This window comes from Oncorhynchus nerka, linkage group LG16 (assembly GCF_034236695.1).
Source record: "Oncorhynchus nerka isolate Pitt River linkage group LG16, Oner_Uvic_2.0, whole genome shotgun sequence".
NCBI lineage: Eukaryota > Metazoa > Chordata > Actinopteri > Salmoniformes > Salmonidae > Oncorhynchus > Oncorhynchus nerka.
In genome coordinates, this window is record NC_088411.1 from 31,270,436 (window position 1) to 31,298,093 (window position 27,658).

At 43.5% G+C, this 27,658-nt stretch overlaps 1 protein-coding gene across 1 annotated transcript in view; it reads left to right on the top strand.

The window, feature by feature from the left end:
* Positions 1–975: 975 nt before the first annotated feature.
* The window catches only part of kcnk1b (potassium channel, subfamily K, member 1b), a 34,001-nt gene continuing 7,318 nt past the window's right edge, over positions 976–27,658 (top strand). The window contains exons 1-2 of the mRNA XM_029685404.2: positions 976–1,544; positions 5,971–6,366. Coding sequence (XP_029541264.1) covers positions 1,190–1,544; positions 5,971–6,366 — 751 coding nt within the window. The 5' untranslated portion in view covers positions 976–1,189. The remainder of the gene's footprint in view (positions 1,545–5,970; positions 6,367–27,658) is intronic.

Here is a 27,658-nt window from a genome sequence, read left to right on the forward strand (position 1 = left end):
AGGGACAATAAAAGGCCACTCTTAAAATATGAAGTTTTGTCACACAACAATGCCACAGATGTCTCAAATTTTGAAGGAGCATGCAATTGTCATGCTGACTGCAGGAATGTCCACCAGAGCTGTTGCCAGATAATTTAATGTTAATTTCTCTTCCATGAACCACCTCCAACGTTGTTTAAAAAAAATATTTGGCCGTATGTCCAACTGGCCTCACAACTGCCGACCATGTATAACCACGCCAGCCCAGGAACTTCACATCTGGCTTCTTCACCTGTGGGATCGTCTGAGACCAGCCACCCGGACAGCTGAGGAAACAGAAGTATTTCTGTCTGTAATAAAGCCCTTTTGTAGGGAAAAACTCATTGTGATGGTCTGGGACTGGCTCCCAAGTGGGTGGGCCTATGCCCTCCCATGCCCAACCATGGCTGCACCCCTGCCCAGCCATGTGAAATCCATAGATGAGTGTTTAATGTGTTGCTGCCCTGCTATGTTGTCATTTTAGGTCTCTCTTTATGTAGTGTTATGTTGTCTCTCGTCATGATGTGTGTTTTGTCTTATATTTATATTTATTTATTTTTAATCCCAGCCCCCATCCCTGCAGGAGGCCTTTTGCCTTTTGGTAGGCAGTCATTGTAAATAATAATATGTTCCTAACTGACTTGTCTAGTTAAATAAAATAAAGAATTCATTTCAATTTACTGATTTCCTTATATGAACTGTAACTCAATAAAATCGTTAATTGTTGCATGATGCGTCTATATTTTTGTTCAGTGTTGATATTGGCTACACTATCTATCAGGCCAGGGTGACAGCTAAAACATATTTATTGTAGTGATTTTCATCGAAAATGTAGCCTATAAGTACCGCATTATTAACGTCTAACGTAGCTAGCTGGGAAGGGCTCATCAGGAAGACAGATTTAACTGACTGAACCGAATCTGTTCGTCTCCACTCGACTCTCGCTGCACAACAACGTCATCAATTTGGGCACCAGGCGTGTCCATTTAGCTTTCCCAACAGACAGACGGAAAAAACGATTGTCATCATAAGCTTAGCTGTTGCTAAGGACAGCGCGTGTGAAAAGAAACTAGAAGACATTGTAACATTTGTGGTGTCTAGGCTATTCATTGTTTATGACAAGGATATCAACTGTAGCCCATCAACTTGTCGATTCGAGAACTCTTGGAAAATGCTACAATCTCTAACTAGCAATTCGTGTGTGCGATTGATCGAAAGTCACAAATCGACATGGTATTTTTTGTTTTTAGTCCTGGGCTATATTCTGTATCTTATATTCGGAGCTGTTGTCTTTTCCTCGGTGGAACTGCCTTATGAAGACCTTCTACGCCAGGAGCTCCGAACCATCAAAAAACAGTTCCTCCAAGAAAACCAATGTCTTTCGGAAGAACGCCTCGAGGAGTTTTTGGAGAAGGCGCTCGAGGCCAGTAACTATGGAGTGTCCATTCTCAACAACGCATCGGCAAATTGGAATTGGGACTTCACCTCTTCGCTGTTTTTCGCCAGTACTGTATTGTCTACCACAGGTGAGTCAGTCAGTGGCCCATTTTTAAGTGTAGACTACTGCTTTTCAGCCATCTCTCGATGGAACGCTGAATGACATACGGGGCTTGAAGGAGGTGATGCAGCCTCCGCGTCAAAAACGCGTTCTGCGTCGGCGCATCGCCCCCAGAAATGAATAGGTGCAATTCAGAAATGTGTTTCTTTTAATAGGTCTATTTTCAGAAAAATAAGGGAGTTGCTTGTTTACGTAGTCATGTCTAGTGGTAATATAGTTGATTATTGTCATACGCGTCTTGTTAGGTAGGCACACGACATTCCTGAAAGCAGGTTGGCATTTTTGTTGTTGCCTGTGAGACTGAAATGTACCCTTTCGCGACACTGTACACCCAAGTAACTAACACCTGCCTACGTTACCCGAGCTCAGCATTCTGCCATGATAATACAGTATGCCCTCAATGTCTGTCTGCCTGCTCGTCTGTGTTTATGCATTGAGCAAGGGCACGTTCTTTCTCACACACTGAACACATTTATCCTTTAAAAAAGCCTACAAACCTGGGTCTGTAGTTTTTGACACTCCCACCAATGTTTACCGACTTTAAAAGACAACAATGTCAATTCCGTTTGAGCCTAACTTTTCAAGTTACAACAGATGTAATTTTATGTAGGCCTAACATAAGTAATGTTTAGGGATGGGATACCAACATTACATGCTTCAGATCAGACCGCAAAGGCGTTTCTTTTGAATAGGTGTTACGTATAACAGCCTCCTTATCATATAGCCTATTGTGTAAAAGGCCTACATTAGTTACATGTCTCTGTAGAACTTTGGTCCTAACCCAAGTGATATAAAGACGCTCAGAAGTTATCTTTGACTGTGCATCCAACATATAGGCCATTTTGAAATTGGTTATCTGAGTTGATGTTGCACCTTAGAGTCCCAGGTGATACATAGCCTTTAGTGTGTGGTCCCATGTAAATAGAACAGAGCCACAAGGATAGGCCTAAAGCTGGGAAATATGGGTGTGCCGATTGCAGACAATCCGGTTTGGCAAGATTAGGCACCCATTGTCATTTAATACTTCCATGACTCAAGTCTCCAACCACAGTTCCTTCTCAGTCACCTTTTCCTCACACAGGCATCTGTCATTTTTTAAATTGCAACAATGAAACACAAGAAAATATACAATAGTCACAATACAGCCCGAGAGATCCATGAAAAAGTAAAGCACAAGGGGAGCTATGGTGTCGAGGTATTCATTTCACAGGTGGTATAGAAGAACTCTCAGTTCGGGTCCTTACAATCCACCACGTTGCTTCTTGACAAGAAGCTATGGTGGTAGTAGTAGTAGCCTATTACTGTAGTAAAGAGGTGGTTTAGACTTGCAATAACTTTCTTTTCTCAGAGGGGAACTTACTTTTTGGTGTCAGGTCAATCGTCCAGGGTAATACTTTATAACCGTTCATCACATTACTTGATAGATACTTTTACTGCAGGATAACATTCCTGACAAAAAAATGTAATACGTTTTGACATAGTAAAGATATCAATGACAATGTATCATGGTAGGCCATCTCTGACATAAAGTAGCTTAGTTGAGTTCCCAATCTGCATGGTTGTGTTGGAGGGCCATTGCATTTAAACCACTCATGCTAGGAACACTAGCTACATGCTAGCAACACTTGCTACATAAAACATGCTACATTCTCTTTTCTTTTAATGGCACCTTCTCGTGTCCGTGCCATGAGCTACAGAACAGAGTGCTCAACCCCCTCTGCCGTCATGGCTATGCTGGTTTGCCTGTCTACACGAGATAATATTGTGTTCTGTTGCTCCTTCCTATTGTTGTGAACAGCTCTAAAACCAGCAATAGACGATTGTCATGACTACTGCCTTGTAGATGTGGAAAAAGATGATAATGTTGGAAGAATATAAGGCTTTACCAAAGAAACAAATACTTAAGCTACTGACAATAGATATCTTGTTTTGTGGTTCAGAAACCGATTAAACAAAAGGAAAGGGTGCAGCTCTTCCTTTTGTCTAAGCAGTTTGCTGAAAATCTGTGAAGTTTTCTCTAAAGGGCAGCACTTTCACTAATTGGGTGTGTGTGTAATAGAGGTCGACGATTAATCGGAATGGCCGATTTTTAATTAGGGCCGATTTCAAGTTTTCATAACAATTGGTACAATCTGTATTTTTGGATGCCGATTTTGCCTTTTTTTCACCTTTATTTAATCATTATTTAACTAGACAAGTCATTTAAGAACACATTCTTATTTCAATGACTGCCTAGAAACGGTGGGTTAACTGCCTTGTTCAGGGGCAGAACGACAGATCTTTATCTTGTCAGCTCTGGGATTCAATCTTGCAACCTTACGGTTAACTAGTCCAAAGCTCTAACCACCGGCCTCTCATTGCACTCCACGAGGAGCCTTCCTGTTACGCAAATGCAGTACGCCAAGATAAGTTGCTAGCTAGCATTAAATTGATCTTATAAAAAACTATCAATCAATCATAATCACTAGTTAACTACACATGGTTGATGATATTACTAGTTTATCTCGGGTGTCCTGCGTTGCATATAATCGATGCAACGTTGGGGGATGATTTAACAAAAGCGCATTTGCGAAAAAAGCACAATCGTTGCACGACTGTACCTAACCATAAACACCAATGCCTTTTAAAAAAATCAATACACAGAAGTATATATTTTTAAAACTGCATAGTTGGCTACAAGAAATATAGGTTAGCAGGCAGGGTAGCCTAGTGGTTAGAGCGTTGGACTAGTAACCGGAAGGTTGCAAGTTCAAACCCCTGAGCTGATAAGGTACAGGTGCCATTCTGCCCCTGAACAGGCAGTTAACCCACTGTTCCTAGGCCGTCATTGAAAATAAGAATTTGTTCTTAACTGACTTGCCTCGTTAAATAAAGGTAAAATAAATTTTAAAAATATTAACCAGGTGAAATTGTGTCACTTCTCTTGCGTTCATTGCACACAGAGTCAGGGTATATGCAACAGTTTGGGCCGCCTGGCTCATTGCGAACTAATTTGCCAGAATTTTATGTAATTATGACATAACATTGAAGGTTGTACAAGAATATTTAGACTTAGGGATGCCGCCCGTTTGATAAAATACCGAACGGTTTTGTGTTTCACTGAAATAATAAATGTTTTGTTTTCGAAATGATAGTTTCCGGATTCGACCATATTAATGACCAAATATATTTCTGTGTGATTATAATTAAGTCTATTATTTGATAGAGCAGTCTGACTGAGCGATGGTAGGCAGCAGCAGGCTCATAAGCATTCATTCAAACAGCACTTTCGTGCGTTTTGCCAGCAGCTCTTTGCAAGCACAGTTTATGACTTCAAGCATATCAGCCTAATGGCTAGTGTAACCGATGTGAAATGGCTAGCTAGTTATCGGGGTGCGCGCTAAATGAGTTCCAAACGTCACTCGCTCTGAGACTTGAAGTAGTTATTCCCCTTGCTTTGCAAGGGCCACCGCTTTTGTGGAGCGATGGGTAACGCTGCTTCGAGGGTGGATGTTGTCGATGTGTTCCTGGTTCGAGCCCAGGTAGGGTGAGGAGAGGGACGGAAGCTATACTGTTGAACTGGCAATACTAAAGTGCCTATAAGAACATCCAATAGTCAAAGGTATATGAAATACAAATGGTATAGAGAGAAATAGTCCTATAAATACTATATTAACTATAACCTAAAACCTCTTACCTTGGAATATTGAAGTCCCATGTTAAAAGGAACCACCAACTTTCATATGTTCTCATGTTCTGAGCAAGGAACTCAAACATTAGCTCTTTTATATGGCACATATTGCACTTTTACTTCTCCAACACTTTGTTTTTCCATTGTTTAAGCCAAATTGAACGTTTCATTATTTATTTGAGGCTAAATTGATTTTTATTTGTGTATTATATTAAGTTAAAATAAGTGTTCATTCAGTATTGTTGTAATTGTCATTAAAAAAATGAAGAAAAAAAATCGGCCTATTAATCGGTATCGGCTTTTTTTTTTGGGTCCTCCAATAATCGGTTGAAAAATCATAATCGGTCGACCTCTAGTGTGTGACAGTATAGCTTCCGTCCCTCTCCTCGCCCCAACCTGGGCTTGAACCAGGGACCCTCTGCACACATCAACCACAGTCACTCACAAAGTATCGTTACCCATCGCGCCACGAAAGCTGCGGCCCTTGCAGAGCAAGGGGAACAACTACTTCTAGGTCTCGGAGTGAGTGACGTCACCGACCGAAACACTATTAGCGCGCACCACCACTAACTAGCTAGCCATTTCACATCGGCCACATGTGCAATGGGCATATTTTTGGCTTTGTTAAGAACCAGAAATCCTTTTAAATGTGAGTTTTCTATAGGCTACATTTCCATTGCTCATTATCTCAACTAACCTGTCCATGTCCCTTTGTTTCAACCAGGATATGGCCACACCGCTCCACTCTCCGATGGAGGCAAAGCCTTCTGTATCGTTTACTCTGTGATCGGCATCCCCTTCACCCTCCTCTTCCTCACCGCCGTGGTCCAACGCATCATGGTCTTCAGCACGCGCCGTCCAGTCATGTACGTGTCGACCCGCTGGGGCCTGTCCAAGCCTCTCGTAGCCGTGGTCCACGCCACACTCCTCGCCATCCTGGCTGCTTCCTGTTTCTTCCTCATCCCGGCGGCCATCTTCTCCTCCCTAGAGGAGAACTGGAACTTCCTGGAGAGCATCTACTTCTGTTTTATATCACTAAGTACCATCGGACTGGGAGATTACGTACCAGGGGAGTCCTTCAACCAGAGGTTCAGACAGCTCTATAAAGTCGGAATAACTGGTGAGTTGGTATTGTATTTATTTTTTAAGAACATCAGAGGGGTGTACTACTAAGCATGATCAAGGAGTTAGCTAACTTTGATAAAGAACCAGAAATAACTGGACATTGTATGTTCAGCTGTTTGAAGCTGATGTGAAAGACTCAAAAATGAAAATTAATGGGAAGTATAGAAATAGCTCACATAGCACAGATCTACTACTTCTTAAACATGATTTCAATAAGAATGATATGTCAAAATGAATTTGGTCGGGTTGCCCAGAAGGTTAAATATTTCAGCTTTAAGAAAGCTAAGCTTAGAAATGTTGTTTGAGTAAATTAGACCATGTCCATTTCAAGATGATATAAAAATAAATGTTTTCCAATATTTAGGCAAGTTAGCTGGCTAACTTTTTGATCCTGCTTCGTAGTATACCCCTCTGTTTAACGCCATTGTTTGTCAACAATGTCTTGGTGCTGAAGCAATACATTGTTTGTTTAATATCATGTTGATGTCATGGACTGTCAGACAGTCCTTACATCCATAGCTTAATCTACGGATTTGAGAGAGGTTACATTTCTCCAACTGTGTCCCTCAGCTCTATAGTGAAAAAAGTGGTGGGGCTGCTGTTGACCGAATCTCAGATTCATCGCTTTAAAGTTTGATGAATGATACCATATTTGGTTGCCTTTGATTTAAAGCAAACAAACATCCAGACAAATATAGAGAGAGCAACAACATCTCGAGGCTCTGAATTCTCTTGGACAGTTTCTCATTCTGTTTAGAAGCTTCAGGCTTAAGACATCTTGAGGCTAAGAATGGAGAAAAAGACTGATTTGAACTTAAAAGGGTGTTCTGTATATTTGATGTGAATTACCTTCAGTACTTCTGGCATGTTTTGTTAAGTTTGACTCTGAGAATCTTCACATATCTTTCCTTAAAATTATCTTTCTCGATCAGTATAGTTGGTAACATTGGAAACAAGGGAAAGGCTTGGCAAAGCCTATTGTGTTGATGTCTAACTTCATGTAGTGTATCTACATTTTAGTTCAATAATGATTATGATCAGTGAGGGGAAAACCAAAACCGTTCCACTTCATGCTGCTAATTGTGATCAGCAGCTCACTCCCCCTAGTGGTAAGATTAGGTCACAGCAATAGAAAAATGGATACTGTAAGGTTATGTTTTCCATGCTAAGAATCATCACTGGCTCATTGAGAGTTAGAGAAGAGGAGGAAAGGAGAACTGCAGATGGTCTATTCAGTAGTGTTTGTGTGGGGGATTGTGGGAGCAGGGGGCATTGCATTCCAGAATGTGTTTGTAGCAGACTGTTTTGAAGGAACTACTACTCCCTCCTGTCACTAGACAGACACCTCTCACTGACGTAACTGTTTCTCTCTATATCATGCTGCATGACATACTGTTAATAATACTATGCCCCTGGGCCCCACCCACTCACTTATCTCTCCTACTCCCCTTAACATTGATTAATTTATTAGGATCCCTATTGGCCGGCACCAATGGCGACAGCTAGTCTATGACGCAAAATGAAAAAGATATTACCGTAATTGCTGGACTATTAAGCGCACCTGAATATAAACCGCACCCACTGAATTATAAAAAAATATGTATTTTGTACATAAATAAGCCGCACATGTCTATAAGCCACAGGTGCCTACCGATACATTGAAACAAATTAACTTTACACAGCCTTTAAACGAAACACGGCTTGTAACAAAAATAAATAGGCTTTAACGAAACACGGCTTGTAGCAAAAATTAAAACAGTAGCCTACCAAGAAAGTCATTGGTCACCATCTTCCTCCTCCTGTGCACTGAAACCACTGAAGTCATCTCCTTCGGTGTCGGAGTTAAATAGCCTCAGAATTGCTTCATCCGATGTTGGATCGTTTTCATTGTCGCTCTCGTCACTTTCATCTGGAGGCTGAACAAGGAGCGCCACCTTAAATACACGATTTACACTGTCGAGTGGCTGCAAATACTTTGGGCCATCTGCTTTTCTTCCCTCTGAAAGCTTTTGTTGTCTTTCTGCGCTGAGTCAGTTCCTCACGCTGCTGTTTCCAACATCTTATCATCGACTCATTAAGGCCAAGCTCCCATGCAGCAGCTCTATTTCCTTTTCCAACAGACAGATTTATCGCCTTCAACTTGAAAGCTGCATCATATGCATTTCTCCGTGTCTTTGCCATGATGAGGGTGACAAAATACCGTAATCAGAATGATGGGAAGTTTGAGCGCGCTCGATTTAATTCACATTATGTGACGGTGCTCAGTTTTTTGGCGGCATGAATCTTGTGAAAGCGGGAAAATTCCATAAATTAGCCGCGTCATTGTATAAACCGCGAGGTTCAAAGTGTGGGAATAAAGTAGCGGCTTATAGTCTGGAAATTACGGTAGTTTACATGATTGTATTTAAGTGTGTGTGTCGGTGCTGTGTGTAAGCTGACTGCAAACTATTTGGAATTTCCAACACAATGTTTCTTTCCTCAACTCTTAGCCAAGAGAGACTGGCATACATAGTATTAATATTAGCCATCTAATTACTTTGACGAGCAAGACGTGAAAACCCTTCTGAGTTCTATTAGATAGCACTGAATCCACGATATGGCAGAGATTGAAAAGCCATAACACATACAATACCAGTCAAAAGTTTGGACACATCTACTCCAGGGTTCTTCTTTACTTTTACTATTTTCTATATTGTAGAATAATAGTGAAGACATCAAAACGATTAAATAACACATGGAATCATGTAAACTCAGCAACAACAAAAAAACAGCCCTTTTTCAGGACCATGTCTTTCAAAGATAACTCGTAAAAATCCAAATAACTTCACAGATCTTCATTGTAAAGGGTTTAACCTCTCTAGGGTATGTGGGACGCTACCCACCTGGCCAACATCCAGTGAGATTGCAGAACGCCAAATTCAAATACAGAAATACTTACTATAAAATTCAGAAAACAAAACATATTTTACATAGGTTTAAAGATGAACTTCTTGTGAATCCAACCACGGTGTCAGATTTAAAAAAAATACTTTACGGCGAAATCATACCTTACGATTATTTGAGAACATAGCCCAGTAGACAAATCATTACAAACCGTAACCAGCCAAGCAGAAGAGTTACACAAGTCAGAAATAGAGATAAAATGAATCCCTTACCTTTGATCTTCATATGGTTGCACTCAGAAGACATTCATTTACTCAATAAATGTTCCTTTTGTTCGATAGTCTTTTCATATCCAAAAACATTTGTTTTGTTTGCTTTTTCTTCAGTAATCCACAGGGTCAAAACAGGCAGACAAAAAAAATCCAAATTGTATCCGTAAAGTTCATAGAATCATGTCAAACGATGTTTATATTCAATCCTTAGGTTGTTTTTAGCCTAAATTATCTATAATATTTCAACCGGACAATACCGTCATCAATATAAAAGGAAAACAAGAAATGCACTCTCTCGGGATTGTGCATGAAAAAGCTCTGTGACACGTCAGGGTCCACTCATTCAGACTGGTCTCACCCCCTCTTATCAGAATACAAGCCTGAAACTATTTCTAAAGACTGTTGACATCTAGTGGAAGGCATAGGAACAGCAATTTGAGTCCTAAATCAATGGATACTGTAGTGGCATTGAATAGAAAACTACAACAAAAAAATAATCCAACTTCCTGAATGGATTTTTCTCAGGTTTTCACCTGCCAAATCAGTTCTGTTATGCTCACAGACACAATTTGAACAGTTTTGGAAACTTTAGTGTTTTCTATCCACATCTACCAGTTATATCATAACTTCTGGGCCCGAGTAGCAGGCCGTTTAATTTAGACATGCTTTTCATCCAAAATTCCGAATGCTGCCCCCTACCCTAGTGAAGTTCACCTGTTTGGGTTAGGCGTGCCGCTAGCGAGACACCTCAACAACATCCGGTGAAATTGCAGAGCATGAAATTCAAATTACAGTATTGTAAATATTTACCTTTCATAAAATCACAAGAGTAATACATCAAAATAAAGCTTTTCTATCCAAACCATCCGGCTGCTGGATTAACAAAATTAACAAAGTTAAGCTTTATTTTGATGTATTGCAGTTGTGATTTCATGAAAGTTTAATATTTATAGTAATTTATTTCATCAGAAGTTGTCGAAATGGGACGTTAACTTCTAACGGATCAGTGGGACGCTAACAGTTGTGCCTTGCTAAAAGTTCATTTGTGGAATTTTCTTAACTTCTTAATGCATTTAATCCAATCAGTTGTGTTGTGACTAAGGTAGGGGTGGTATACAGAGAGCCCTATTCTGTTGAAGTCCAAGTCCATATTATGGCAAGAACCGCTCAAAGAAGCAAAGAGAATTGACAGTCCATCGTTACTTTAAGACATGGTCAGTCAATCCAGAACATTTCAAGAATTTAAAGTTTCTTCAAGTGCAGTCGCAAAAACCATCAAGCGCTATGATGAAACTAGTTCTCATGAGGACCACAACAGGAAAGGAAGACCCAGAATTACCTCTGCTGCAGAGGGTAAGTTCATTACAGTTACCAGCCTCGGAAATCGGCAATTAACCTCACCTCAGATTGCAGCCCAAATAAATGCTTCAGAGTTCAAGGAACAGACACATCTCAACATCAATTGTTCAGAGGAGACTGTGTGAATCAGGCCTTTGTGGTCGAATTGCTGCAAAGAAACCACCACCACTACTAAGGACCCCAATAAGAAGAGACTTGCTTGGTCAAGAAACACAAGCAATGGACATTAGACCGGTGGAAATCTGTCCTTTTGGTTTTGAGTCCAAATTTTAGATTTTGGGTTGCAACCATTGTGTCATTGTGAAATGCAGAGTAGGAGTCTGATGGCCTGGAGATGGAAGCTGATTTTCAGTCTCTTGGTCACAGCTTTGATGCACCTGTACTGACTTCTGGATGATAGCAGGGTGAACAATCCGTGGCTCGGGTGGTTGATGTCCTTGCTGATTTTTTTTGGGGGGGGGGCCTTTCTGTGACATTGCGTGCTGTAGGTCTCCTGGAGGGCAGGTTGTGTGCCCGCTGTAATGTGTTGGGCAGACTGCACCACCCTCTGGAGAGTCCTGCGTTTGTGGGCGGTGCAGTTGCCGTACCAGGCGGTGATACAGCCTGACAGGATGCTCTCAATTGTGGATCTGTACAAGTTTGTGATGGTCTTAGGGTCCAAGCCAAATTTCTTCAGCTTTCAAGACAAATTTCTTCATTTTAAGATCTTCAGTGATGTGTACGCAGAGGAAATTTAAGCTTTCCACCTTCTCCAATGCGGTGCCATCAATGTGGATAAGGGTGTGTTCTCTCTGTGGACTTCAGGAAACCAGCAATCGGCTCCTTCATTTTTGTTGACGTTGAGGGTGGTTATTTTCCGGGCACCACTCCGGCAGGTTCCTCACCTCCGCCATAGTTGGTAATCAGGCCTACAATGTTTGTCGTCTGCAAACTTGATGATTGAGTTGGAGGTGTGTATGTGTGGCCACGCAATCATAGGTGAACAGGGAGTATAGGAGGGGGCTGAGCACCCACCGTTGTGGGGCCCCTGTGTTGAGGATCAGTGAAGTGGAGATGTTGTTTCCTACCTTCACCCCCTTGGGGTGGCCTGTCAGGAAGTCCAGAACCCAGTTGCACAGGGCAGGGTTCAGACCCAGGGCCCTGAGCTTAATGCTGAGCTTGGAGGGAACTGTGGTGTTGAATGCTGAGCTATAGTAAATGAACAGCATTCTTACATAGATATTACTCTTGTTCAGATGGGATAGGGCAGTGTGCAGTGCAATGGCGATTGCATCGTCAGTGGATCTATTGGGGCGGGATGCAAATTGAAGTGGGTCTAGGGTGTAAGGTAGATGTGCTGCTTAACTAGCTTCTCAAAGCACTTCATGATGACAGAAGTGAGTGCTACGGGCAATAGTCATTTAGTTCAGTCACCTTTGCTTTCTTGTGTACAGGAACAATGGTGGCCATCTTGAAGCAAGTGGGGACAGCTGACTGGGATAGGGAGAGAATGAATATGTCCGTAAACACTCCAGCCAGCTGGTCTGCAAATGCTCTGAAGACTCGGTTAGGGACCTCGGTGTCTGAAGTGGCTGGTTTTACCTTTTGTAATCCGTGATTGTCTGTAGAACCTGCCACATGCGTCTCGTGTCTGAGCTGTTGAATTGCGTCTCCACTTTGTCTCCGTACTGACGTTTTGCCTGTTTGAATGCCTTAGAGCACATATGTCAGAGTCAAGGCCCGCGGGCCACATCCGCCCGCAAGAAGGTTTTTTACGGCCCCTGGGATGATCTTGATTTATTATTAGAACCGGCCCGCAGCAAGCCGGCAGCCCGCAGATCTTTTACACGCACCAATACTACATTTCCCACAATGCAAAGGTGACGCACCGAGCAGTAGGCTGCTTCATTTCAATATTTATTGGCACAGCAGTCGTCAGCATCACAGTAAAATTAACTTTCAGATACCCATCAAAAATGGCAAAACGGAAGGTGGATACTGAGAACCGGGGGTTTCAAACAAGGTGGGAGTCGGAGTATATGTTCACGAAGGTAGCTGGAAAACCTGTGTGTCTTCTGTGTGGAGAAAGTGTGGCGGTACTGAAAGAGTATAATCTGAGACGACATTATGAAACGAAACACGCGGACAAAAACAAGAATATGGACATGGAACAAAGGCTACAAAAGGCAGAGGAATTAAAACGAGGCCTCAAATCTCGACAGGCTCTGTTCAAAAAAGCCAAATCACAAGGCCAGGCTGCTGTCAAGGCCAGTTTTATTTTGGCAGAAGAGATCGCTAAATCAGCCCGGCCATTTACGGAGGGGGATTTCATCAAAAACTGCATGATTAAAGTTTGTGACGAAGTTTGCCCAGAAAAAGGCAACTCTTTTTAAATGTGAGTCTGAGCAGAAACACCATTGCCGAGAGAGTAGACCAGTTGTCCATCAATCTAAAAGAGCAGCTTGTGAAAAAGGGAAAAGATTTTATTGCATATTCCTTGGCTGTGGATGAGAGCACCGACATTTCTGACATTGCCCAGTTGTCAATTTTCATCCGCGGAGTGGACTCCAACCTAAGCGTGACAGAGGAGTTTTTGGCTTTACGTCCTATGCATGGCACAACTACGGGGCATGATTTGTATGAAGAGGTGTCAAGATGTGTAAATGAGATGGAGCTGCCTTGGGAAAAACTCGTGGGTTTGACAACCGACGGAGCACCTGCGATGTGTGGACACAGGAGCGGACTGGTGGCGAAGATACGGAAAAGATGCAAGAGGAAAACGCGACAGGTGAGCTGACAGCTTATCATTGTATCATACACCAGGAAGCGTTGTGCGGTAAAGCCTTGAAAATGGAGCATATAATGAGCATCATCACGCGCACAGTTAACTTTATCAGAGCCAAAGGTTTGAATCACCGCCAGTTCAAGGCATTTCTGACGGAGTTAGAAACGGAGCATGGTGATTTGCCTTATCACACAGAGGTGCGATGGCTAAGCCAGGGAAAGGTGCTTCAAAGATGTTTCGAGCTTCGTGAGGAGATTTGTCTGTTCTTGGACAGCAAAGGGAAAGACACAACACAACTCCGAGACGAAATGTTTCTGTGTGAAATGGCTTTTCTGTGTGACATTACGAGTCATCTGAATGCAATAAACTTGCAGCTGCAGGGTCGGGATCGTGTCATCTCTGATATGTACAGTACAGTGAAGGCATTTAAAACCAAACTGACTCTGTGGGAGACGCAGATGCGGAAAGAAAATTTGAGCCACTTTCCCAGCTGCCAGACCATGAAAGAGAAGCTCTCTACCAGTGCGTTCCCGAGCACACAGTTGGCTGATAAAATAGGTATGCTTGCCGCTGACTTTCGACGCCGATTTGCTGACTTTGAAGCACAAAAAGCAGGTTGGAACTGCTCGGTAACCCATTTGCTGTTGACGTGGAAAGCTCACCACCAAACCTCCAAATGGAGTTGATTGACCTCCAATGCAATGATGCACTGAGGGCAAAATATGCGGCAGTGGGTGCTGCGGAGTTCGCCCGTTTCCTCCCGGCACAATGCCCCAGCTGCGCATCCAGGCTGCTCAAACGTTGTCTATGTTTGGCAGCACATACCTGTGTGAACAACTGTTTTCTTTGATGAACCTGAACAAAACATCACACAGAAGTCGACTTACTGCTGAACACCTCCACTCAATTCTGAGGATTTCTTCAGCTCAGAGCCTTACCCGAACATTGATGAACTTGTGGAAAAGATGGGACACCACCAAGTATCACCCTCAACCTCAAACAAGTGAACATTACTGTGCAATCACATATTTAGAGTTTTTACTCAGTTCAAGTTTAAAAGTTAAAATTTAATATTTGTTTTCACTGCATGTTACTTCTCCTTAAACAAAGTGTTGTTTTGATTAATAGATTTTTGCACTTTATTTTTTTGTATTTCAATCCAATTATATTTTAAAAATATTTCAGTTGAGTGGATGATAGAAAATTGCTATTATTGTTTTTTCTTTGAAGTAAATTTAGCCCACTTTTGCTAAAATAGAAAATATAGTCTACTGATGGTGCCTTGAATACCGGTTTCTTTCATTTAATGTTCATGTTATGGGGATATTTATATAAAGGAAATTTGTCTTTTGTGTCTGTTGAAAATTAAAGATTACTGACAGAGCCATAAGAAAATATTGCTTTATTTATCTGATCATATTGTAATATATTTGTTAGGTTTTCAGTAGGTTCAATTAGGTTCACTAGACTATATGCGTCATTTAAAAATTTTTCAATGAACATTCGAACAGTCCGGCCCTCGTCTTGTAGCTGATTTTTTTATTTGGCCCTCCGTCCATTTGACTTTGACACCCCTGCCTTAGAGGGAATACAGATGTACTTCCTGATGAACTCAGTCACTGTGTCCGTGTATACATCAATGTTATTCTCAGAGGCCACCCGGAACATATCCCAGCCTGCGTGATCAAAACTATCTTCAAGTATGGATTCTGATTGGTCCGACCAGCGTTGAATAGACCTTAGCACCGGTACTTCGTGTTTTGAGTTTCTGCCTAATAGGAAGAGAAGCAAAATGGAGTCATAATCTGATTTGCTGAAGGGAGGGCGGGCGAGGGGCCTTGTATGCATCCCGGAAGAGAGAGACGCAGTGGTTGAGTGTGTTCTCAGCACAGGGAATACAGTCATTTTTTTTTCTTTTTTTCCCCCCACCTTTATTTAACCAGGTAGGCAAGTTGAGAACAAGTTCTCATTTACAACTGCGACCTGGCCAAGATAAAGCAAAGCAGGTCGACACATACAACAACACAGAGTTACGCATGGAATAAAACAAACATACAGTCAATTATACAGTAGAAAAATAAATCTATATACAATGTGAGCAGGTGAGGTGAGATGGGAGGTAAAGGCAAAAAGGCCATGGTGGCGAAGTAAATACAATATAGCAAGTAAAACACTGGAATGATATATTTGCAGTGGAAGAATGTACAAAGTAGAAATAGAAATAATGGGGTGCAAAGGAGCAAAATAAATACACTAGGTGAAGAGGTAGTTGTTTGGGCTAAATTATAGATGGGCTATGTACAGGTGCAGTGATCTGACAGCTGGTGCTTAAAGCTAGTGAGGGAGATGAGTGTTTCCAGTTTCAGAGATTTTTGTAGTTCGTTCCAGTCATTGGCAGCAGGGAACTGGAAGGAGAGGCGGCCAAAGTAGGAATTGGCTTTGGGGGTGACCAGAGAGATATACCTGCTGGAGCGCATGCTACAGGTGGGTGCTGCTATGGTGACCAGCGAGCTAAGGGGGGACTTTACCTAGCAGAGTCTTGTAGATGGCCTGGAGCCAGTGGGTTTGGCGACTAGTATGAAGCGAGGGCCAGCCAACGAGAGCGTACAGGTCGCAGTGGTGGGTAGTATATGGGGCTTTGGTGACAAAACGGATGGCACTGTGATAGACTGCATCCAATTTATTGAGTAGGGTATTGGAGGCTATTTTGTAAATGACATCGCCGAAGTCAAGGATTGGTAGGATGGTCAGTTTTACGAGGGTATTTGTGGCAGCATGAGTGAAGAATGCTTTGTTGCGAAATAGGAAGCCAATTCTAGATTTAACTTTGGATTGGAGATGTTTGATGTGAGTCTGGAAGGAGTGTTGATTGTGTTGATAGAACATCGCTAGCGTTTTCCTAAAATTTGCTTTGTTATTAAAATCCCCAGCTACAATAGATGCGGCCTCAGGATATGTGGTTTCCAGTTCTTTGAGGGCCGTCATGGTATTGGATTGAGGGAGGATTAACACGGTTCTGACGATAACCGGAGAGAATTCTCTTGGGACGCAATACGGTTGGCATTTGATTGTGAGGTATTCTAGATCGGGTGACCAGAAGGACTTGAGTTACTGTATGTTATCACAATCGCACCATGAATGGTTAATCATGAAACATACACCCCTGCCTTTCTTCTTCAAGGAGAGTTCTTTATTCCTGTCTGCACGATGTACTGAGAACCCAGATGGATGTATGGACGGGGACAGTATATCCTGAGAGAGCCATGTTTCTTTGAAAGAGTATGTTACTATCCCTGATGTTTCTCTGGAAGAAGATCCTCACCTTGAGCTCATCTACTTTGTCCAGAAACTGAACATTAGCGAGTAATACACTCAGAAACAGTGGATGGTCCCCCCCCTCCTGAGTCGAACTAGAAGTCCACTCCGAATACCTCTTCTTCGCCGGCGGCTTCTTGGAGCAGCCTCTGGGATAAGATCAATTGCCCTGGGGGGTGCGAACAAAGGATCCAATTCGGGAAAGTTGTATTCCTGGTCGTAATGCTGGTGAGTTACCCCCGCTCTGATATCCAGAAGTTATTTCTGGCTGCATGTAATAACACAAAAAAAACATTCTGGGCTAATAATGTAAGAAATAGCACACAAAAACAAAACACTACAAAGTTGTTTAGAAGCTAGAGCAGAGCTGTTGGGGCCATCTTGCTAATTTGTACATAGGGGTAAAGTGACAAGTAGCAACATTGTAAAAACAAAGGGTGGGGGTGTCAATGCAAATTGTCCGGGTGGCCAAATAGTCCGGGTGGCCATACTCCCGCCGTCTTTCGTCTTTGTCATGGTAGCAACATAGTTGTTACTCCTCGCACTTCCAGACAGAGCAGGGCCCAGGGAAGATTGACAACAACAAAAACATCAGGGATCGAGACAGCCACAATCTGCGGTCCCAGCTACAATGACTAAACGCGTCGTGGGCTGCGTTCAAGCCCTCAAGAAAACCCTGCTAGCTTAATAGGCAGCTAGCTAGGCACCAAACAGCTCCTCAGACCCGGCCTTGGTTGGCTGGATCACTGGACAGTTAGTCGCAGGATCCAAACTCAAAAGGTAGCTTAGCTAGTAACTCAACTTTTTCAATCGACTTTCCAAAACACCAAACCAAGCTCTCCCTCTTACCACCTTCAACAAGAAGTGACGTGCGCCAGAAAGGAAGTGACAAGGCTTCCCCTTCTAAGGTCACCTCCAGGATTGGTAACTACGAATGTATATTTCACCAGCCACATTGGCGGGTGGTCACAGAGCATTTGGGGAACATTTTATTTAAATGTTTTAATCCATAGCCTACATGTAGAAGTTACAAGAAAGGCTACTAAAGTGTGACCTTGTCCTCGTTTTTTGGCCAGTTACATCGTGTTGTTCACATGCTAGGTTGTTTTTCAATATACGTTTGCGTTTGCTGCACCTGTCTGCTGCTAGGAAGAAATCACTCTGATTTTCTCCATCACAGGCAAGCAGTTACCACAGTAACGGACCATCCCTTTAAGAGCCAGCTGATCATTTATCACACAATAATTGTGCTTGATTGAGCATGGATCACTCCCAAAATAATGTTGTTTTTTTGCTCACTTTTTTTATTGAACACAATGGTGTATAGGTACTTTGTAGAAAATAAGTATGCGATTCTTATATAAACATAAAAGACATGTGTATATAAACACAAGGACATGCTGCTCTCCGGAGACCAGGCTCAAATCCCCGTCCTTTGCGTGAAGAAAAGGCAGAGATGGAGGGAGAAGGTCGGGGTGCTGTGTTAGGATGTGAGTAAATCGCCATTACCATCGGTTCTATTGGCCAACGTGCAATCACTGGAAAACACTCGCTATACGGTCGAGACTATCCTACCAACGAGACATTAAAAACGGTTAAGCCACTGAGTCGTGGCACCGATAATATAGAGCTGGCTGTGTTTTCCGTGCATCAGCAGGACAGAGCAGCTACGTCTGGTAAGACTAGAGGCGGGGGTGTGTGTCTTTGTCAATAACAGCTGGTGTGCAATAGTCTAATATTAAAGAAGTGTCTGTATTGCTCGCTTGAGGTAGTGTGGTCTACAGCTTATCATGAGGTATCCTATCTACCAAGAGTTCTCATGTATATTATTCGTAGTCGTCTATTTACCACCACAAACTGATGCTGGCACTAAGACTGATGCTGGCACTAACCAGAGGACGCTTACAAAGCTCGACTTCCGTTTGGCAAATCTGACCATAATTCTATCCTCCTGATTCCTGCATACAAGCAAAAACGAAAGCAGGAAATACCAGTGACTTGCTCTATACAGAAGTGGTCAGATGATGCAGATGCTACGCAACAGGACTATTTTGCTAGCACGGACTGGAATATGTTCTGTGATTCATCCAATGGCATTGAGAAGTATACCACCTAAGTCACCGGCTTCATAAATAAGTGCATTGACGAAGTCATCCCCACAGTGACAATACGTACATATTCCAACCAGAATCCATGGATTACAGGCAACATCTGCACCGAGCTAAAGGCTAGAGCTGCCGCTGTCAAGAAGCGAGACACCAATCCGGACGCTCATAAGAAGTCCCACTATGCCCTAAAACGAACCATCAAACAGGCAAAGAGGCAATCCAGGACGAAGACTGAATCCTACTACACTGGCTCTGACGCTCGTCGGATGTGTCAGGGCTTGCAAACTTCGAGGCAAGCAACACTGAAGCATGCATGAGAGCACCAGGTGTTCTGTAGCCGATGTGAGGAAGACCTTTTTAAACAGGTCAACATTCACAAGGCCGCGAGGCCAGACAGATTACCAGGGCGTGTACTCCGAGCATGCGCCGACCTCTCCCTGACCGAGTCCGTAATACCTACATGTTTCAAGCAACCACCATAGTCCCTGTGCCCAAGGAAGAGAAGATAACCTGCCTAAATGTTTACCGCCCTGTAGCACTCACGACGGTAGCCATTAAGTGCTTTGAAAGGCTTGTCATGCCTCACATCTACACCATCATCCAGGAAACCCTAGACCCACTCCAATTCACATACCGCCCCAACAGACCCACAGATGTCTCAATCTCACGCCACACTGCCATTTCCAACCTGGACAAAAGGAACACCAATATGAGAATGCTGTTCATTGACTACAGCTCAGCGTTCCACACCATAGTGCCCACGAAGATCATCACGAAGCTAAGGACCCTGGGACTAAACCCCTCCATCTGCAACTGGATCCTGGACTTCCTGACAGGTCGACCGCAGGTGGCAAGGGTAGGCAACACACCTAACACGCTGATCCTCAACACCGGGGCCCTTCAGTGGTGCGTGCTTAGTCCCCTCCTGTTCACCAACGACTGCGTGGCTAAGCACGACTCCAACACTGTCATTAAGTTTGCTGACGTCACAACAATGAGACGATGAGACGGTCTATAGGGACGAGGTCAGAGACCTGGCAGTGTGATGCCAGGACAACAACCTCTCCCTCAATGTGAGCAAGACAAAGGAGCTGATCGTGGACTATAGGAAAAGGAGGGCCGAACAGGCCCCCGTTAACATCGACGGGGCTGTAGTGGAGCGTGTTGAGTTTCAAGTTCCTTGGTGTCCACATCACCAACAATCATGGTCCAAACACACCAAGACAAGTCGTGAAGAGGGCACGACAACACCTTTTTCCATTTCAGGAGACTGAATTCTTTTGTCATGGGTCCCCAGATCCTCAAATTTATACAGCTGCACCATCGAGAGCATCCTGACCGGCTGCATCACCGCCTGGTATGGCAACTGCTCGGCCTCCGACCTTCAGGCGCTACAGAGGGTGGTGCGTACGGCCCAATACAAAACTGGGGACAAGCTTCCTGCCATCCAAGACCTACTAGGCGGTGTCAGGGGAAGGCCCAAAAAATTGTCAGACTCCAGTCACCCAAATCATAGACTTTTTCTCTCTGCTTCCGCATGGCAAGCAGTACCGGAGCGCCAAGTCTAGGTCCAAAAGGCTCCTTAACAGCTTCTACTCCCAAGCTATAAGACTGCTGAATAATTAATCAAATGGCCACCCAGACTTTACTTTTTATTTTTTACTTTAGTTTATTTTCTTAACTCTATTCCTTGAATTGCATTGTTGGTTAAGGGCTTCTAAGTAAGCATTTGGGCGCAAAAACATTTTTACCTGTTGGTTTATCTGTTCAGGGTTTCTGACACTCCCAGGTTGATCAGAAGCTGGTCTGGTTCAATTAGTCTCCAGAAATTCAGAGGATCCCAAACATTCCACATTTCCAATTTTGCACGCCCAATTTTTCCGTTTTTGATTTGTTGAAAAAGTTTGAAATATCCAATAAATGTCGTTCCACTTCATGATTGTGTCCCACTTGTTGTTGATTCTTCACAAAAAAATACAGTTTTATATCTTTATGTTTGAAGCCTGAAATGTGGCAAAAGGTCGCAAAGTTCAAGGGGGCCGAATACTTTCGCAAGGCACTGTACCAAAGGTGTTTGATGGGGTTGAGGTTAGGGCTCTGTGCAGGCCAGTCAAGTTCTTCCACACTGTTGTTGACAATCCATTTCTCTGGACCTCGCTTAATGCTCGGGGGCATTGTCATGCTGAAACAGGAAAGGGCCTTCCCCAAACTGTTGCCACAAAGTTGGAAGCACTGAATCGTCTAGAATGCCATTCGTATGCTGTTGCGTTAAGATTTCCCTTCACTAGAACTAAGGGGCCTAGCCCGAAACATGAACAACGGCCATAAACTATTTATTCCTTCTGCACCAAACTTAACATTTGGCACTGCATTGGGGCAGATTCAGCCATCAGACTGCCAGATGGCGAAGTGTGATCAATCACTCCATAGAACGCGTTTACACTGTTCCAGAGTCCAATGGCGGCGAGCTTTATACCACTCCAGCCAACGCTTGGCATTGCTCATGGGGATCTTAGGCTTGTGTGCGGCTGCTCGGCCATGGAAACCCATTTCATGAAGCTCCAGATGAACAGTTCTTGTGCTGATGCTGTTTCTAGGGGCAGTTTGGAACTCTGTAGTGAGTGTTGCAACCGAGGACAGACAATTTGTATGCGCTTCAGCACTCAGTGGTCCCGTTCTGTGAGCTTGTGTGGCCTACCACTACACGGCTGAGCCGTTGTTGCTCCTAGACATTTCCGCTTCACAATAACAGCAGTTACAGTTGACCCGGGGCAGCTCTAGCAGGGCAGAAATGTAACAAATTGACTTGTTAGAAAGGTGGTGTCTTATGACGGTGCCACGTTGAAAGTCACTGAGCTCTTCAGTACGGGCAATTCTGCTGCCAATGTTTATCTATGGAGTTTGCATGGCTGTGTGCTTTAAAAAAAAAAAGTTATACACCTGTCAGTGTGTAGCTGAAATAGATTAATCCACTAATTTGAAGGGGTGTTCACATACTTTTGGCCATGTAGTATACATTAGTTAAGAATCGCAGGTCACAAAAAAATATATTAAATTAAGCTAGATACCCCATTACTTAATAGTAATACATTTAGTTGTTTTTGAAACATTTAGAAAGCATACTCCTGTTTTTGTGTAATTATGGAGAAAATAATATTTTGGCTCTGAGAAAATCTGATCACCTCTCTCCTAGTGTTGCTTCCTCTTCTAAGTTCAGCGGCTGCCGTGTCAGCAGATGTCTCGTCACAAAACTAAGACCGTCGCCGAACCGAAGACTGTTCAGCAGAGTTGTTCGAGGAAGGAAAGAGCGGAAGGTGCCACAACTCTCATTTGAGTGTTTTACCTACCGTAATTTCCGGACTATAAGCCGCTACTTTTTTCCCAAGCTTTGAACCTCGCGGTTTATACAATGACGTGGCTAATTTATGGATTTTTCCCGCTTTCACAAGATTCATGCCGCCAAAAAACTGAGCACCGTCACATAATGTGACGTAAATCGAGCGCGCTCAAACTTCCCATCAAGGTGGCGCTCAGTGTTCAGTGGGAGGCTTGGATGACAAGTGGGGAGAAATCCTTCACTAAAACGGGCCGCATGCGAAGAGCTACTTATGGTCAAGTCTGCCAGTGGGTCCTGACCGCGTGGAGCATTGTCAAAAAATCCACTGTCATCAACGGGTTTCGAAAGGCTGGACTGCTGCGTGTTGAAGAAGGCAGCATGAGCTCAGCGGGGATCCAACATCGGATGAAGCAATTCTGAGGCTATTTAACTCCGACACCGAAGGAGATGACTTCAGTGGTTTCAGTGCACAGGAGGAGGAAGATGGTGACCAATGACTTTCTTGGTAGGCTACTGTTTACTGCTATTTGTTTTATTTTTGTTACAAGCCGTGTTTCGTTTAAAGGCGGTGTAAAGTTCATTTGTTTCAATGTACCGGTAGGCACGTGCGGCTTATTTATGTACAAAATAAATAAAACATTTAATTCAGTGGATGCGGCTTATATTCGGGTGCGCTTAATAGTCCAGAAATTACGATACTTATTTTCTGATTTTATTTGAGCTATTTGTAGCTTGTAGTGTGTGTGTGTGTGTGTGTGTTTTCTATCCCAGTTCACTATTCTCCCTGTAGACTTTACAGACACACCCCACCCCTTGGCTGCAACCTTTCTAAATTAGTGTACACAACCCATGTGGAATTCCTGGTCTCTGGCAGCGTTGGAACTGCCAATCTAAAGTCAAAAACGCAGAGTTCATCTCAGCTTATGCTGCCCCTCCGTCTCTTGACTTTTTGGCCCTGATGGAGACCTAGATCACCCCAGAGCGCACACATACTCCAGCTGCTCTCTCTTCATCTCACTATGTTATCCCACATAGTCCGAGAGCATCTGGTCATCGCAGTGGTGGCACAGTGAGATTAGTAGGCGAACAGCCTCATTTCTCCTAAATGGAAATTTTCTCTTTTCTCCCTCACCTGTCCATCTCTTCATTTGAATTACATACAGTCACATGTCCACTCAAGTGTAACATAGATGACAATAGTCACCCACCAGGTGCGCTTAGATTTGGCTCTTTTTAAAAAATTGTTATTCCTCAATGAGCTTGACACCTTGATAAACTCATTTTCTGACGATGGCTCACCACTCTTCGTACTTGGCGACTTCAACCTCCAGACGTCTGCTTTTCGATGAATTTCTTTCAAATTCCCCTGCTTGCCTCTTTTTAACTCACCCTTTCCCAGTCCCCTCCCACTCACAAGGCAAGTAATACGCTCAACCTCATCTTTACTAGAGGCTGTTCGCCTACTAATCTCACTGTAGCCCTCCATGTCTCTGATCACTACTTTGTTTCCTTTTCTGTCTCTTTTCTGTCCTCCAACCCTAGCCACAGCCCCTATCCAGATGGTCAAAAGCTGTCAATCTTTGCTCTCCTCTTCTATCCTCTCTCCATTCTGCTAAATCCTTCTCCCTCCGGTCTCCTCCTGCCTTTTCAACCCTACTCTTCCCTTTCCGCATCCTATGACTCACACTATCCCCTTTCTGAGACTAGTGAGGTCCAGCCGCCTGACAACATGCCCGCTCGACCCCATCCCCTCCTCCCTTCTTCAGACTATATCTGGAGACCTTCTCACTTCCCTCATCAACTCATCTCTGACCACTGGCTGTGTCCCCTCTGACTTCAAAATGGCCCAAGTCGCTCTACTCTTCAAGAAACCAACACTTGACTCTGACGTCAGAAACTGCAGACCGGTATCCCTTCTTTCTTTCTTTTCTTTCCAAAACATTTGAGCGTGCTGTCTCTGACCAACTCTCTCTCAGGTTATCGTCACTAATATCGTTCTATCTGAATTCAAGACTGGTCACTCAACTGAGACTGCTCTTCTTCATGGAGGCTCTCCGCACTGCCTCTGTTCTCATCCTCTTAGATCTCGGTGTCGAAGGCAGCAGATAGAACCATAATTTCTTCTTTTCCACCCTCTCTCAGGGCTGGTCATCTCAGGCACCGCACACTCTGATTACAGGCTGCTCCTACCAGGTGAATTTGAGAGGATCTGTGTCTGCACCACGTACTCTCATGACTGGTGTCCCCCAGGGCTCGTTTCTAGACCCTCTTGGTTCCGTCAATGATATGGTTTCTCCTATCATTGCTATGCGGATGACACTTAACTTCTTATGGCTGGGTGGCAGTATTGAGTAGCTTGGATGAATAAGGTGCCCAGAGTAAACTGCCTTCTACTCAGGCCCAGAAGCTAATATATGCATATTATTAGTAGATTTGGATAGAAACCACTCTGAAGTTTCTAAAACTGTTTGAATGATGTATGTGAGTATAATAGAACTCGTATGGCAGGCATAAACCTGAGAAAAAATCCAACCAGGAAGTGGGAAATCTGAGGTTTTCAAGTCTTTGCCTCTCCAATATACAGTGTAAAATTTGAACCAATTGCACTTCCTAAGGCTTCCACTAGATGTCAACAGTCTTTAGAACCTTGTTTGAGGCTTCTACTGTGAAGGGGGAGCAAATAAGAGCTGTTTGAACCAGGTGTCTGGCAGAATGTCTTGAGCTAAGTCTCGTGCGGCAGCCGTGAGGGTGAGCTGCGTTCCCTTTCATTTCTAAAGACAAAGGAATTGTCCGGTTGTTATCATAAATCTTCAATAATGTTCCATCTTAAAGATTGATTATATACATCGATTATATACATCGTTTGAGATGTGAATTTGGATTTGTGAACTAAACGCGCAAACAAAAAGGAGGTATTTGGACATAAATGATGGACTTTATCGAACAAAACAAACATTTATTGTGGAACTGGGATTCCTGGGAGTGCATTCTGATGAAGATCATCAAAGGTAAATTAATATTTATAATGCTATTTCTGACTTCTGTTGACTCCAACATGGCGGGTATCTGTATGGCTTGTTTTGGTCTCTGAGCGCTGTACTCAGATTATTGCTCAGAGTTTTTGAAATCTGACACAGCGGTTGCATTAAGGGGAAGTAGATCTTTAATTCCATGCATTACACTTGTAATTTATGAATAGTATTTAGTATTTATAGTAGTATAGTATTTCTGTAAATTTATGTGGCTCTAAGCGAAACATTACTGAACATAACGCGCCAATGTAAACTGAGATTTTTGGATATAAATATGAACTATGAGTGCCATCTGATGAAGATCATCAAAGGTTGGTGATTAATTTTTTTATCTCTTTCTGCTTTTTGTGACTTCTCTCTTTGGCTGGAAAAATGGCTGTGTTTTTCTGTGACTATGCGCTGACCTAACATTGGTATGGTATGCTTTCGTCGTAAACCCTTTTTGAAATCGGACACTGGTGGGATTAACAACAAGTTTAGCTTTAAAATGGTGTATAATACTTGTATGTTTGAGGAATTCTATTATGAGTTTTCTGTTAGAATTTGGCGCCCTGCACTTTCACTGGCTGTTGTCAAATCGATCCTGTTAACTTCTTACGGCTGAAATCTCGTTAACTACTTTTCTCCTTCCCCCTTCTGACACCCACATGGCAACACGCATGCCTGGCAGATATCTCCGCTTGAATGTTGCCCTGCCTCCTCAGCCTCGACAAGACTGAGCTGCTCTTCTTCCTGGGATGGCCTGCCCACTCAAAGACTTCTCCATCATGGTTGACTCCATGGTGTCCCCATCCCAGAGTGATAAGAACCTTGCCATGACCTTGGACAACACCCTGTCATTCTCTGCAGATATCAAAGCAGTTCATGCTCTACAACATCTGTGAATATGACCCTACCTCACATAGGAAGCGGGCTCAGGTCCTAAGCATTGTCATCTCCCATCTGGACTACTGTGACTTTCTGTTGGCTGGGCTCCCTGCTTGTGCCAACAAACCCCTGCAACTTATCCAGAATGCTGCAGACTGCCTGGTTTTCAACATTCCCAAGGAAGCTCACATCCACTACAAGACCACGGTACTTGCTTACCGAGCAGCAAGAGGAACTGCCCCTCCCTACCTCCAGGCTATGCTCAAAACATACAGCCCAACCTTAGTACTCCATTCTACCACCTCTGGTCTCTTGGCCCTCGCAACCCTACCCGGAGGGCAGCTCCCGCTCAGCACAGTTCCAAGCTCTTTTCTGTCCTGGCACCCCAATTAGTCCCTGCGCATCTTCTGAAAACATCTGAAACACTACCTCGTTAAAGATAATCTTTAAAAAGTCCCACAGCACCCCTTTTGTGAACTAACACGCACATTTTGTTTTATCTTACTAGCTTTGACTTTGCTGAGAGCTACTTTGAGGAAAAAATGTACTTACTGTGATATGTGGTTGTCCCACCTAGCTTTCTTAAGATGAATGTACTAAGTGTTAGTGTTTAAATACTGGAGAGTTGAGACCAAATCTCAGCACCCCCTCTTTCCTTGTTTTACTGGGTCACATGGTGGTGCACATGCGTATTGAATTGGGTCAGAGGAAGTGCAATCAACCCTACCATTCCTCTGAGTTTGGTTTTAACATCTCCAGGACACCCGTTGACCACCATTTCCTTCCACATGCTGAGTGTGGTATCAGTGTGATCGAATGGTTCTTCGTGGACCGATCTCCATGTGGTCTTAGCCCTGTCCAGGTATGCTGCAGGTTGCTCACCTGGGTTGATTGTAAAGGAGGATAAGGTGGCATGGTTTCTTTCTGTAGGGTATGCTCTCCGTAGAACTTCCCATAATCTGGTACGGAAGTGGTCTATGGGCAGTGTTGGGGCCCGCCATCCAAGGTCAGCTGCTGTCATGAGGGCCTCCATGGTTCCGTGGTCGGTGGCTCTTGCTAGAAGTGCTTTCATGTCTCCTAGGCAGAGTTGCAGGCCTGACGTAAGTGTCTGCAGTTGAAGTAGCCACGCTGAAGCTCCTCCATGTAGGCTAGGCATCTGTTCCATCAGTGTTGTTAAATCAGTCATTTTCCAGGGCTGGTACTCCAAAGTGTGTGCATCACCTGGTGTCGGTCGCAGGGGGTACTGTCCTGCCATCTCTTGCTCTCGCTCTCTTCTATCAGCGGTTCTGGAGGACCGACGGAGAATTTCGGACCCCATTGATTCGGTAACTTCGGTTTCTGTTCCTCTCA